Source organism: Rhopalosiphum padi, chromosome 4 (assembly GCF_020882245.1).
Source record: "Rhopalosiphum padi isolate XX-2018 chromosome 4, ASM2088224v1, whole genome shotgun sequence".
Taxonomy (NCBI): Eukaryota; Metazoa; Arthropoda; class Insecta; order Hemiptera; family Aphididae; genus Rhopalosiphum; species Rhopalosiphum padi.
In genome coordinates, this window is record NC_083600.1 from 14,148,329 (window position 1) to 14,163,212 (window position 14,884).

Consider the following 14,884-nt stretch of genomic DNA (forward strand, 5'->3'; position numbering starts at 1 on the left):
AAGTCTATATCATTATTAGATGAGTTTGTTTCGTTAACAATTTTAAATAGTTAATTTTACTAAAGGAAATAGTGGAACATGATCATATTTCAATTATTAAGTGTTACCTGTATGGCTAGGTTACAATTTTACAAAATAATAAAACGTAAAAATAAATATTATTCAAAAACCTTTACATTTTTATTATATATTAACACTTTTGTGTGTACAGTTTTGTTAGATATCACAGCCTTGATTTCGAAGCAAATCTAATAGTTTTAAACAGCAATTATAAAATTATATAAAAAATTAAACAGACAATGACGATAAAATTAAATAACATGTAGTACATCACGTTATACATGTTTAGGTTATTTTAAATCTATTTGGAATTTCATTAATATATTTGTTAACCAAGAAGAAAAAATAAAAATTATAATATTTTGACAAAAAATAAATAAAAATAAATATACACGTTATTTTAATGATGCATTGTTGTAATTTAACGATATTTACCTTTTTATATCCATAGTTATATATTTTATGATAAAATTATGATAAGAATTCTTGAATATTAAAATGTTTATTTTGTATAGCTATTAAAATTATACCAACATAATAGGAATTATAAGTTTATGTTGAGCACTAGTTATATATACTAAACATATATTAATAAACAACTAGATAAATTAGTTAATATACGACTCTAAATTCTAATTAAAATAAGACGTTCTTATCCAAGGTCCTATACATTTGCTAATGTGCTTAGTGCCTTAGTTAAAACAGGAGGTTAGGTGTACAGCATTAACCTAATATATTATCCTAGTATAATAAATAGACTTGTTTTCAATTAAACAGAAAAATTAAGTATAGTTTTAAAACATAAATTATATTTAATTTAACTTTCCGTGACCAATTTAAAGAGATAAATATTAATTTAATATGATATTAAAAATTGAAATAATTGAATAGGTACTAAATATGAACTACAATTTATATCTACATATGGTAATTAATTTTAATAATCTCAAAAATTGACTTAAGAATTTTGAAAATGTACGATTATTATATTGTTATTTTAGAAAGTAAAAAAAATTACAGAAACCAATCGTTATTATTATAAAAATAGTATAACTATCATTAATTAAAATATAAATAATCAAATCAAATATATAATTTGTATTAAACTTTTAAACTATGTACGAGAGAATGCTTCAACCACTATTTCAGTCAAGAAACTTTACATCGTTTTGAATAGTCTCACTGATCAAGCACTCAATCCTCAATATATTAGTTCAACACTAATGTAAATATGGATATTATAAATATAATGATGTAGGATAAAGTAAAACGATAAAATTGTATTTACAAAAATAATCAAATGCAGTTTATCATTTTATCATGTTTATTTTGTTAAGTAAAGAGTTTAAAATCTTGCACAATATTCAAGTTGTCAAGAGCTATAGGTATTATTTTACATTATGTGCAAATTGTAAAAACAATTAATTAAATTATTAAATATGTAGATACTAAATATCTAATGTAATTTATTTGATTTTATCACAGTTTATTAATATTTTTAAATAAAATAATATTTCTAAGTAAAAATTTTTTACTATTTTTATTTTATTAATATTATGAATATTATAAAGATGACTATTGTCTGTTTCTGAGTATCAAAACTACGAAAATAATATTTTGTTTATTTTATAATTCGTTTAAATATTAAATCATATTAATATGTTTATGTTAATTTTTTTTCCTTATGAAAAAAATCTTAAACTAATTATACACTAATGTCTAATAGTATACAGGATAAGTTTTAAAATCTATAAAAACAAAAAGAGTCTTTTACCGCATATTTAATAAAACAAAATAATCATTTTATAAGAATTATTGATAATGACTGGATTTTAGAAACATAATATTAATCTAACTAGTATTAGGAATGTAACGAAAATCATAAGGCAAAACCAGTTTCAAAAATGCTATTAAAAATATTTTAAAACCTTGTTTTTATTTATTTATATTTAACTTCAGACTGATGATTTTATATTTAATATAACGTAATGGAGCAAAAAAAAATAAATATTTATATAAATTAGGCACATGGGTATATCTTTTAAAACTTAATCCGATCGAAACGCATTTAAAATGCTAAACATGAAGCTGCAGATGAGATTTCATCAGAGGTGGGCGTTTCAAATTTTTAATTAGATGTTTAAACAGAATTGTATTGGCACTCTAATCCCTAGAATAATATTTCAATGGCCATTTTTTATCATAAATATATACGAAAGTATGTATAATATATTAACTTTGATCCTAACAGTGTCATATTGTGCAGTATGTTTGCTACTTTTAAGCCCCACCAGGCAGGCCAACACAACACCGTTGGTTTGTTTTATTAGTCGGCGATTACATTATTATTTTATAACATATTATAATGGATTTGAATATATATAAGGACTGTGGCACAGGACTGCAAGTCTCTAAACAAAGGAAAATCGATTTTTAATGAATCACTCTGTATATTATAATATAAATACAGAATGACATATCACGACATTGCGAAATAATGTGTTTTCACAACACCCCGTGCGCGCGCTGACATTATTGTACATTAATATATATATATATATATATATATACTAAAAGGAACCGCACACACAATATATTTAATACGCAGCTATAATATAACGCCAAGCTGTAGCAGTCCTCCGCCGCAAGACGTGGCAACGCTGCGTGTCGCGTAAGCCCGGGCCGGGTCTGTTCATAGTGCATTATATAGTACCCTTTTAGTAATAAATAAGTATCGTATTATATGTATATAATAATAATAATAATAATAATACATTATAATATAGAAGTTTCCATTGCATTATAATATAAACGCGCAAACACAGCCGTCGTCGTTTTATAATGGTCTGGTTTTATGTTAATGACGTGCGCCGCGCGCGCGCGTCTGTGCGTCTTTCTTAAAATATGTATAAAAATATTGTTAAACAAAAAGAACCGGTCCCGCGCCGAATGGCATGCTATTTACAAGTTCCGGTTAATGTATATATATATATATATATTATGTCTATACACATAACGGATTTTTACTCACCGCTTGTGCGCAATTTTTTTTTCTTTCCGGAAACGGATGTACGAGTACGACCATCAATTTTATAATGTTCCAATTATAGTACAAATTAAACCAGAAATGGGTGTGTGAGATGTGTTTTTATTAACAATATTAATACCAATAGGCAATAATAATTGTTGTTAGGTATTGCAGCTCAAGGGCTGAAATAGTATTAATATAATAATACGATGAGACTCGCTACGCAGAAAAATGACACGCCCACTTCACAAACAGCTGAGCGCGTTATGGAATAATAGTTTTCGTTTTTATTTCATCGTTTCGTAGATTTACAATGGTTTTAAATAGGAGACATTTAAGGACTATAAACGATTAAACGTGAAAAAAGTTAAAACGTCTGTGGGTCGGACAAAGAAAAGTTATAAATGCTATAATGCATATATAATGTATATTATATAGTGACTTAATGAGCATAGGTATACTGTTCTAACGAAGTAACGAATTTGTTGTGTCTAAACTGTGGACAGTGTACATATCCGTTCGAAAATTTAAGTGAAAATATTGTACACGATGGACAAGCAAGTGTCGTCGAAGAACTGAATTCGCCAATAAAAAATGTTTTCCGGTTATATATTATTTATTATATTTCCCGGAATAGCAATATTAAAAGGAAAGCGGGTTTATTTGATCAGTTTTATACCACTGTCGACATGCACAGTGAAACACGCAAACTTTAGCAATTTCGAGAAAATATCGAGTTTAGTCTTTCTGAAATACAAATTCCCTCGGATTAACGTGTAAAAGAAATACATATAATAAATATATATAATGGAAAACACTTAGTTTTGTCGTCATCGTGTCACCATTGCCGCTGACTGCTGTCGATTTGCATTTCATATAAAGGCGAAGAACGTTTTGAATTCCGAGTACACTTTTATATACAAAAACATCGAATCATTTTATCACTCGCTTAGTACGCGTACCTAAACCTATATCTCATATTTTTTTTAGCAGGAACCTATAGAATTTCAGAATATACATAATGTGAACAACAAATTTAAAAGTATTTATACAATTATTAGACGCGTGCATTAGCACAAAAATTAATTTACTTCATTGAATACTCTAGAATAAGTAATGGTGTATATTATAATGTATTATACGAAGAAATAACCCACCAAACACATTACTGTATAGTGTATACTGTTCAAAAATAGTACACATAAAATTGTATTTTTTTTTTCGCATTACAAATACATTTCATCGAAAAAAAAATCGCTCGATTTGTCATAGATTATTAATTAAATATGATTTATGAAAACCTACATGTTTTAAGAAAAAAATAGAAAACAAACAAATTCCATCAGAATCTTATGCAAATTATTCGACCTGCCGTTAATAATAGACAAAACGTAGGTAGATGTTTATTCAATGTACAAAAGATATAAATTAGGCAACGATGGAGTCTTCATTCAATATTTACACGTATGTTCTGAGTAAATGAATAAGACAAATTCCAATTTCAAAATGTCTTTTTTGTTATATAATTTTGATTTAGTGAACAATCGAACAATAGTAGTACATCGTCGTCGTTTCAGTATTAGTCGGTATTATTATTTTTTCCTTTTTATGTATGAACTCACAAAGAAAATAATAACAATAATACATTATGTAGTACAAAATTTGAGTAGATATTATTATTTTATTATTATTTTACGCACCATCGAGTAGAAATTTATAAGGTAAAAAAAATTATTAATTTTTTTCATAATGTTCAGATCACTGATGACGTGTACACTGTATGCGCAACAACTTATATTTAATTGTATATATAGGTATATCACCGAACTGGATAAAAAATTCAAATACCGAAAACATAATATAATGCATTTTTTGCCATCATTTACAACAGCTGCAATAGTTAAGGAAGGAATGCATTGCACTCTCGTTGCTGTTGATGCTCACGCACGCACGCACGAACACCCTTCGTCGGTTTTTGACGAAATGAAGGGCGTGCGCATTTCTAATAAGTTTTGGCGAGAGGGCACACTCAACTAATGTATATATAATATATATACTCAAGTCCGGAAGTTACCAATTACAAGTGGCTTTTGAACGGGACGACCACCTTACACTACCACGTGCGTTACACTCAGAACACAAACCGACACGTTGAGTATTTAAAATATAAAATACATCAATGATCGCTATAACAACTATATTACGAGATATTATTATAAATAGCTAAAACTGCTATGGTAGTCGTTTATTAATTATTATCATGTATGATTACATTATCGCATTGTCGCACGACCCAGCGGCAATCCCCGAACGCGGTTTCTCTCCGCTCAAAGCGCGTTTACAATTTTTCATATATTATACATTTTATATTAACAATGAAAGAATTTGAATATTTTTAATTATGTTAAGTGCCCCACTAATACTTTCCTGATAAATATTCAACATAAATTTACATTTAATGGTAATTCGTTTTTTTTTTTAAATATATTAAATTTTCATTCTTTTTTTTCGGTCGAAACAAAAAGCCAGAATAAATAATAAAGCTTAGGTTTTAGCGAATAGATTAAAATAAATATTAAAAATAAAACCTCGCGGACAGCGATGTGTAACTACGTGAAATAATAATATGTACCTACACCGGTGTTCCAGAGCATTGCCGGTAAATACGGGAAACACGTGAATTCCGTAACATATCGGTTCGGTGATCCACACTATACACTGTACCCGCCCACCGTGGTCACACACTTTTCAGTGCTTTTCACGCGTTGACGCTTTTTCAGCCGTTTATTCACTATACGCGCCTTATACACCACTGTAATTTTAGTACGGACATTTCAATAAGGGTTACGGCTGTAGGGTGTGGGGAGAGTAACTGTTATAATTGAGAATTGTTTATTACATTTTGCGTGCTTTCAACGATTATGTATAATATTATGTAGCAACATTACATAATGTAGTGTTTAACACGAACTACGTTTTTGGTTTATTTTTTTTATAAGTCCCCAAAACAGTGTAAAGTTTTAAGGATATTGACAATTTTATTTCCATACGGTTTTGAGCGTACCTACATAATATTATAGTACATATTAATATAATAGTATCGGTCGATATTTTATTGGTTAAAGTATTAGGTTTGTTAACGAGGAATAATGGTTGTTAATTAAAATATACTTGAAAATTAAATTAAACAGAAAAGTACAGTTTTATTTTGATTACAAATTTGTATTAGTTATTATTAAATTTATTTTAATTTAAATTATTTTAGTTCTTCAAGAGAATCACGCCATGAATTTTTTTAACCCTATATTATGTTCATTGTACAACATTTATATTGATGATATGATAAAAAAAAATGTAATTTTAAACCTATTGAGTAATACAATATTTTCAATTCGTTTGCCTATGACTATAGGTAATAGGTTTTTTTCAGATATCAGTTTTGTGTAATGCACCTATCATACTTTAAAAAAAAAAATAATCTTACGTTATATTATAATACTTGAATAAAATCTAATCGTTTTATATTCAATTGAAAATTACAATATTATTATCCAAGCATAACCTTTAGAAATTGGATAAATCGTTTATATCAAAAACAATTTTGGTTAGGTAACCCACATTCGTATTCTTTATTTTCCTTGATATAATAATATTATTCAAACTTCTGCATGCGCAGTTTACGAATGAGTTCTTAAAAAACTACAAAACTTGCTGACTATTTCATCAATAATAAATATGTATGTACGTTCGACACGGCATTCCTAGGATCGTATATACGCGACGTGTATACTGGAAGCGAAAAAAATTGTGGAATTGGCCGAACAAAAACACGATGAAACACAACAACGGCGAACAGTCCCCGTTTCGGGAATCGTCTCATCGGCCGTGTATTGGCGACGTCGGCGTCATAATATAATGTGTATTTATATGTATAATATAACCTAGATAACGCGTACAATAGTATACACGACGTAGCCGAAGCGGACTGGTTATCGCCGGAGAAAAACGAAACGAGTTTTTATGTATTTATATTTTTTTTTTCGCGATATCTTCGTCCGGTCTTTATAATATTTGCGTTGCCGTCGATGATGGTCGTGTAGGTAATGAACGTACACATAATAATAATATAACATAAATATTACGTTCATAAATTATAAACGGTGCCGCCGCCGCCGCGTACGTACACGGCGCGGTCGAAAGCGCGTCCGAGTGGAAACAGAAACGATAGCATAGAACGCGCGCGCGGCTGGACGGTCGTCGTGTTTTTCGGGGCGCTCTGTATGACGTACTCACGCACGGACATGTGTTGCCGCGACCGCTGCCGCCCGCGTGCCAGTGTGTGCGAGACGGTTCGTTTTCGTTTGTATATGTGTGCGAGAGTGTACCACACACCGTAATAATAATAATAATAATAATAAAAGAGACGAGTCCTATTGACGGCGGTGGGGAGAGGACGGCGGCGTGAGATTACGCACGCACGCGGGTAACGGGAAGAGGAGGAGCAAGCGGCGGCGGTGTCTGCTGCCGCCCCTGAAACGCGTTCTCTGAACCGCGTGCGAGTGCGACGGCTAATACACGTGTGTGTGTGTGTGTGTGTAATTCCAATCTCGTTTTCGTGGACGGGGCACACCACCCGCCGGCGATAGACTGTGTGTGTGTGTGTTGGTGTACGTACGCGCGCCCCACGGCGTCTTTACACTCGCGCACGCACGCAATGCCGAACGACCGCTGTCCGTGTAGACGCCGTGTAGTAGTAGTAAATAGTAATAGTAGTGGTAGTAGTAGTAGTAGTAGTATTAGTAGTAGTAGTAGTAGTAGTAGTAGTATTAGTAGTAGTAGTAATAGTAGTAATAATAATAGTTATGTTGTAGTAGTAACAGTGCGAGTGAGTGCGCGTGCGTGTGTCGTCGCCACCGCCGAGTGGTTGCCACGTTGCCGATCGGAACGTTGCCGAGAGAGCGCGAGCGGTTTTGTGGGGAGGGTGGGCAGCGGCGATGAGAAGGGCTGCTTATACACGACGCGGTGGCGGCGGCGTTTTCCTTAATAGCCGTGTGGCTCTTCACTCCCACCGAATGCTCCACTGCCCGCCCCCGCGACGACGACAACGCGAACACTTCCACCGCGATACATATTTATACGAGATGCCCGCGCTACGGACACGACCCGCGGCCATCACCACCACCCTTCTTTTCACCGATCGACAAAATCTTTTCGACTTGTGCTGTCCCGGCCCGAACGACGATTTTTGTTAAATTGTTTGTGTGCGATTTTGAGCACCCCTGAGAGAACGAGGGCCAGGTGTGTACGTATTTAATACTGCAGTCAGCTGCCGCTCGGAAACCACTTGGAACCCGTCGAGACCGCAATGCTCGGTGGCGGACGCCAGTATAGATTTCTCGGTTAGATAATGTCCAGCAGTCCTTAGAAAATATATCACTTGATTCTTCGGAGTCTCGTAAGTTCGATCTATAACGAGCAACGACTGTTTGCACGACCGACGCCGACGCAGAGACGGCGGCGTTGTTCCATCTGCCAAAACCGCATTTTTGAACCCATGTGGTTAATGACGATGACGCGCGGAGGACCGAGGGTCGTCTCCGAAGGAAATTGGTTTATTCTATTTCTTTCTTTCTCCTCTCTCTTTCTCTCTCTATCCCTTTCTTCATCCCCTCTCTCTCTCACTCACACATCAGCCGGTTTACAGACGTCGTCGTGGGTATCTATCAAATTTTGGGGGAAAAGAAATGTACGCAAAAACGATTTTTGTGAGGTAAAGACTGTCGGTCGCACCCTCGGTAAAATAAATAACAAATATTTCACACGCAGCGCCACTAAAATCGACGTCTTCGGCAGCAGCCCCCACACGATCGTCGACGAGGGTGTTGGCCATAGAGCGAAAACAATGGGGTTCGTCGTCGCGTGGGGTGGCGATAGGGACGAACAATTGTGTAGTAGGCAGTGGCGTACATATGGAGGAGGAGTGAGAAAAAGACGTTTGCTGCGCGAATATTGGCCCCGGCAACGAGTTCGATTTGTTCGGTTTTTACCTCTCGCTCAATTCAACTTTTCTCTCTCTACATGTACACACTGCACAAGGCATGACTGCCAAAATCTTCGTTGCTTTACCATTATTATCAACGCACCCCATAGAACGTTTTAATATTACTCGGAATTTTATAGGAAAGAACAGTAAGATTTAAAATAATATATTATAATGTACAAGCGCAAAGGTATGAGCGACGATACATTGTCCGTCATTAGAATACTACCAAAGCGCTGTATAATATACACCGTATTATTGAATTGCCTGCAGCATCAAAGAGTGACGATAAATCGATTTACGCGTGGACCGATATCTTGGTTTATATACGTCGATCACAGCACAAGGATACATTTTATTTAAATTTAATATGCTATACACTATACAGTATATACATCCTGTTTTATACACGTAGTTGGTGTATGGTGTATGCTGATAGTACTACACCTATACCGCCTCCAAAACAATAATTACGCGCCCAGCGCGAGTTATTCAACACCACCCTGTCGCGTGTATTATAAGAAACAACATAATGTAAGGTTTCGTATTTTAGTCGTATAATAGACTTCCTATACAACATACATAGTATTATACTGGCCGTATTTTATTCTTTCGTTCAGCTGCTGCTGCAGCACGTATAAAATCCCTTTTTGAGAAACACAAGACTGATTCTTTGTTCAAAACGACGCCATCTTGTTTACGAAAAAAAAAAATGAAAAAAAAACACGTTTCGCGGGATGTGCAAAGATGATAAATTAATAATTTTTTTTTTTTTTTTAAATCTAACCTCTTTCGAATACATGCAGAAAGGTATGTCAACGAAGCAAGAAATTGTTATTTTTTTTTTAATACGACTTGGCGAAAATAAATAGAAACAATACTGGTGAATTGCGCGATATACACAATTGTAAAGTTGAATAAAAATAATTGGGCCAATTGAAGATAAAAATAAAATACAGATTGCAAAATTACTCTGAACGCACATTAACTAAAAAATTATATAAAATTCACGCAAAAAAAATTCACACGTGTCAAATTTTACGAGTAAAAATGAACATAATATAGTACGAACTTGAAAGTCCAAAGGTAAGAGTAAGAGTCAAATCACGTGGTCATTGCAAGATATTATGGGACGACGTAATGACGATCGCGTTGTGCTGTTTATCTCATAAATTGTTATTGTTTAATGGTCAATCACTATAATAGTTTCGTTCTTTTTTAAATGCCGACGACCTGGGCGATGTCGCATACCGAGTCGGTTATCAACGGTGCACAGCTGTTCAATTCTAGATTATTTTCTATTTAATACACTATTTATTTTATTGATATTGCGACTTGCAATCTGGATCAATACACACGAATGATGAACGTACATACTGTGGTTACGTCGCAGGACGCATATCGAAATAATAATAATAATGATAATTCAAACTTTTGTTTGTCGAGGCAACGGCGGCATACAATACCCACGTGAGTATATTTTATATATATATATATATGCATAACTATTGTTATATTGGAAACGCGATGACGCCAATTGTTTGTTTTTGGACAAAGATAATAAAAGGAGAACCCTCTAGTAGCAAAGCGGCGGCGGTGGAGTGCTGTGTTGCAAAAGAGACTATATGCGCGCAGGAAAAAATATTTGTTCAGGCTTAGCCGAGGAGGGCGAAAAAAGGTCTAATATTAATCGTAATAAGAACTATACACGTCCTGTCGTCGCGTATCAGCAACAGCAGTATAGCCATGGGTTTGATACGTTTAAAAATTTTAAAACTGACGAGGGTGTAATTATAATGATGAAATGGCGAAAACGTCGAATTTTCCCATTGTACAATTATTATGCTTCCCTAGACTTTTTCGCTAATTCATTGGTTTTAATATTTTCAATCCCGCTGGATAAGAGGAACGATTCAAACTGTTTATTATTATTGAATAATAGTATAAAAGAATATAAAACGCATTCTGTTGCGTATACGGGCTCCTACGCGGTCATCCTACTTTATAATAATCTGCTGGTACACAACGCGATGACGGTCAGCCAAGGCCCTCTTTTATCGCGTTATTCAAGTATGTGACGCCCCACCCTCCTTATCCACAACCTCGATTCTTGACTAAGTCAACGACGGGACATGGGTTTTGCCAATTGGACGTGAATAGAGTTAACTAATTGAAAAAAATCATTCGAGACGGACTGCGGTTGATTAAAATATGTATCTGAACACACATGTTTAACCTCACCAATTATTATTATTATTACATATTATTAAAAATAATAATTATTCAATCGTTAACAATAGTATAAAATAATATTACAAGTATGGGGCACATGGAAAAATAAGAATTTGTCGAGACGACTTCCGGAAAGACAATCAGATCGGCGCGCGTCTAATGGGTAACGTAAGATAGGCTACAGAGGCGGTTGAGAAATCGTCATGATGCATACCGGAAATTCCTGAAATCCGTTCGCAGCCTGAGGCGGCAGCGGCCTTCGCCGTCGACCACGCGGTTCGCGCCGGGCCACGTACGTCCTCACCGTGCCGGTTATACTCGACCTGCGGCGATCCTGCGAGATTTTTCCACGCGCTTTTGGCAGACTTCCAAATAACACTACAATCTTTTATAAGGTTGTTGCTCGTCCCTCTCGATAATCGCCGAGATATTTTTCCAATTTGGCAGATGTATTATAATGATAATATAATAATAAATAATACATACTTTCTACACGCACGTCACACTTGCGCCCGGAGCAGCGTGTGACGTGTGCGTGCGTGTGAAACGCTGCGGAGACTACTGCAGCAAAATTATTACGATGACGACGTCGATAATATTAATAATAATAGACTAAATTTGCACATTAGCATTTTCATGAATATACAGTTGGCGGTCGGCTCGCAGAATTAATAACGTACTTGTATAAATATTTAAAAACGAAAAATATTTCTATATTAGTTATTGTAATTTATTTTAATTCGTATTCTCGGTAGGATAGGAGTGAATGAGTAATTGGGGGATCCGCGACAGCGGGCAGGAGGAGGCTCGATAATAATAATTACCGCGCGCGCCTATGTGTATCGACGTTTCCCTCTTCACCTACCCCCCTACAAATCGTAACGCGCTTTTGAATAATGCATATCCGCCGGAACACCTGGTGGTGGTGGAAGCGGTGGCGGTAGTATGGTCGCGGCGACGGTGGCCGCGCTTCCCGTCGACGACGATCGTATTATTATATTATCATCATGACGAATAAATACGCGCGCGACAGCGACGAACAAGCACACGTCACGGCTATCACTCACGCGTTCGACGTTCGCCAATTTTTCGTCGCCTATTGCGACTGCTCACAATCATTACTATTATTGCATAAACGCACGGCGCGGCGACGACGGACAAACGGAAGAGAGAGAGTGATAGAGTGAGTAAGAGAGAGAGAGAGAGAGAGCGAAGCTAATAAGAATTTGAAATGAGGTCCTCCTCCTCGACGGGGTTGAATTTCCCCGGACGTGCCCCGCATGCATTTTACATAATTCCGTCGGCTATTAGATCAATATGACGCGGGTGCGTGTGTATCCCCCACACGTATAATACATATCTACGTATATAATATGTATGTGTATATTATACGACGACGACGCGCCACACACACACACACACGCGCCGCCTCCCTCTCGCGGCGACCGTTTAACCCGCGCACCACAGCCATCGTCGACCATCCTCCTCGTCGATCCCACTACTCCTATGTGCTACTATATCGTCGTTATACTATTACGACTATAGTATACGCACCCCTCGCAAAAAAATACAAACATAAAAAAAATACCAAACGATCGCGTTACACATTGGTGATTTTTTTTTTATTATTATTATTACGGACGACCGTGATCGGACGCCCGTGTCTGTTTTTCCGCCCCCGTCGACGTGGAGTTTAACTATAATACGCCGACGACGCGGGGGCGGTCTATCCACTGCGACCACCGTGCAGGTGACTTGTGAAACGGTCACTAAGACGCGCTCGACATCGTAAATCATTTATCGATCGCGATATACAATAATTTATATAATATAATTTTATAATGTTCATCTTCGAATTGGTACTCACCGACTTGCAGTACCCGGTCCACGCAACCGGTCTCCAAGAGCTTGAGCCCTTTGTAGAACGACAGGTTGCTCTGTTCTGAGTTCTGTGACGAAGAGCTGGCCTGTGACACGCGTATCAGCGACGAGTACATGAATATGTCGCGTTCGTTGCGCGGAAACGACCAGTAGATGATCTGTCGCTGCACCGGTTCCGGTATGCGATTGTACCGTTCTTCGATCCGTTGGAACGGTATGTTTTCGGCTACTATCCGGGCGGTGATGTCCAACAGCGAGTCGGGCGACCGGAGCACCGCCGACCCGCCGGCCGACGACGACGATGACGCGCCGTCCGCGCCGCCGTCCCTGCAGCACAGCCGCTTGTTGGATACGCCAGCGCCGCGGCTGCAGCATGGCCGTTTGCATGACGCCATCGCTACGACGGCGGTGACGCTACGACGTTACTACGACGGCGGTGGCCGCTGCTATTGTCGCTTTTTTTGTTGTTGTCGCGGCGGCTGATGCTGTTGCTGCTGCTTCTGTTGTTGACTACAACGACGGATCCGGTGGCGATTCGGCGGACACGCATCACACGTACGCATACAAAGTGGGTAAGACGACGGCGGCGGCGGCGAGAGCGCGCGGCGCACAGAAGACTACGACGCGGGACTCGGCGGTCACGCGGACGACACTATCCTCGGGCGGAGACTATAGAGAAGAACCCGTCGACCGATCAGCGGCACACACGGGAAACGAAAACCGGACACGCGCACGCACTCGGCGAAATGGCGACAAATAAAAAAAAACCCGAAATCGGAAAATATCGAGAGAAAAATCGCGACTCGTATTTTTTACGACGAAAAAATATTACTCGACGACAAATCCCGACGTACACATTGCGCGCACTCACAAACGCGATACGATACGGTACGATAGACACACATACGCGCGGCGGCGGCGACGAATAAAATAATGATATTATATTATTATTATATACATATACACGCACGCACACGCCGCACACACGAACGCACAAACGAAACGACGAACTGGCCGCGCCCGTATCTCGTTGAACACTGAACGACGACGGTGGCGGCGGCGGCGGCGGTTCACCGTCGACGATTCCCCTCTCCCGAGTCGCGGTCGCAGCGCGCACCACGGCGATCGTGTATGCGTGTGTAAGTGTGTGTGTGTTGTGTGTGTGTAAGCGCGTGTGATCGTGTGTTTATGTACGTATGTGTGTATACGTGTGTGTGTGTGTGTGTGTGTGTGAGTGCGTGCGGGCGTGTGCACACCGCGAATGGCACGCGGCCACACCACTATCGATACATCGCGCGGTCCACGCACAATCGATATCAATATAATAATATTATACGTGTGAGACGACTTCGTCCCCGACGGCTTTTTTTCCCCTTTTTTCCACGTACGCGATAATATAATTATCATTCGCCGCCTCCGCCCCGCATCGGCGGCGGCATGACAACAACGCCGAGCGCCGCCGCTGACTCGGCCACCGCTGCCGATCAAAAGTATCACCAGAATCCTAAAAGAACCGATTCGGCGGCTGCGCCCGTTCGGCTTTTGCCGTCGCCGTAAGGTTATTACGGAAATATCACTCATTTTCCTTCCCGTCCGTTTCGAAAGATGTAAAAAATTAACCGTAACAATACAGTCGTCGTCGT

General features: G+C 37.7%; 1 protein-coding gene across 1 annotated transcript in view; it reads right to left on the bottom strand.

Annotated features, from left to right (window-relative positions):
* Positions 1 to 14,283, bottom strand: part of LOC132930641 (zinc finger SWIM domain-containing protein 6-like) — a 56,955-nt gene extending 42,672 nt beyond the window's left edge. Inside the window, exon 1 of the mRNA XM_060996621.1 lies at positions 13,228 to 14,283. Coding sequence (XP_060852604.1) covers positions 13,228 to 13,636 — 409 coding nt within the window. The 5' untranslated portion in view covers positions 13,637 to 14,283. The remainder of the gene's footprint in view (positions 1 to 13,227) is intronic.
* Between the last annotated feature and the right edge of the window lie 601 nt (positions 14,284 to 14,884).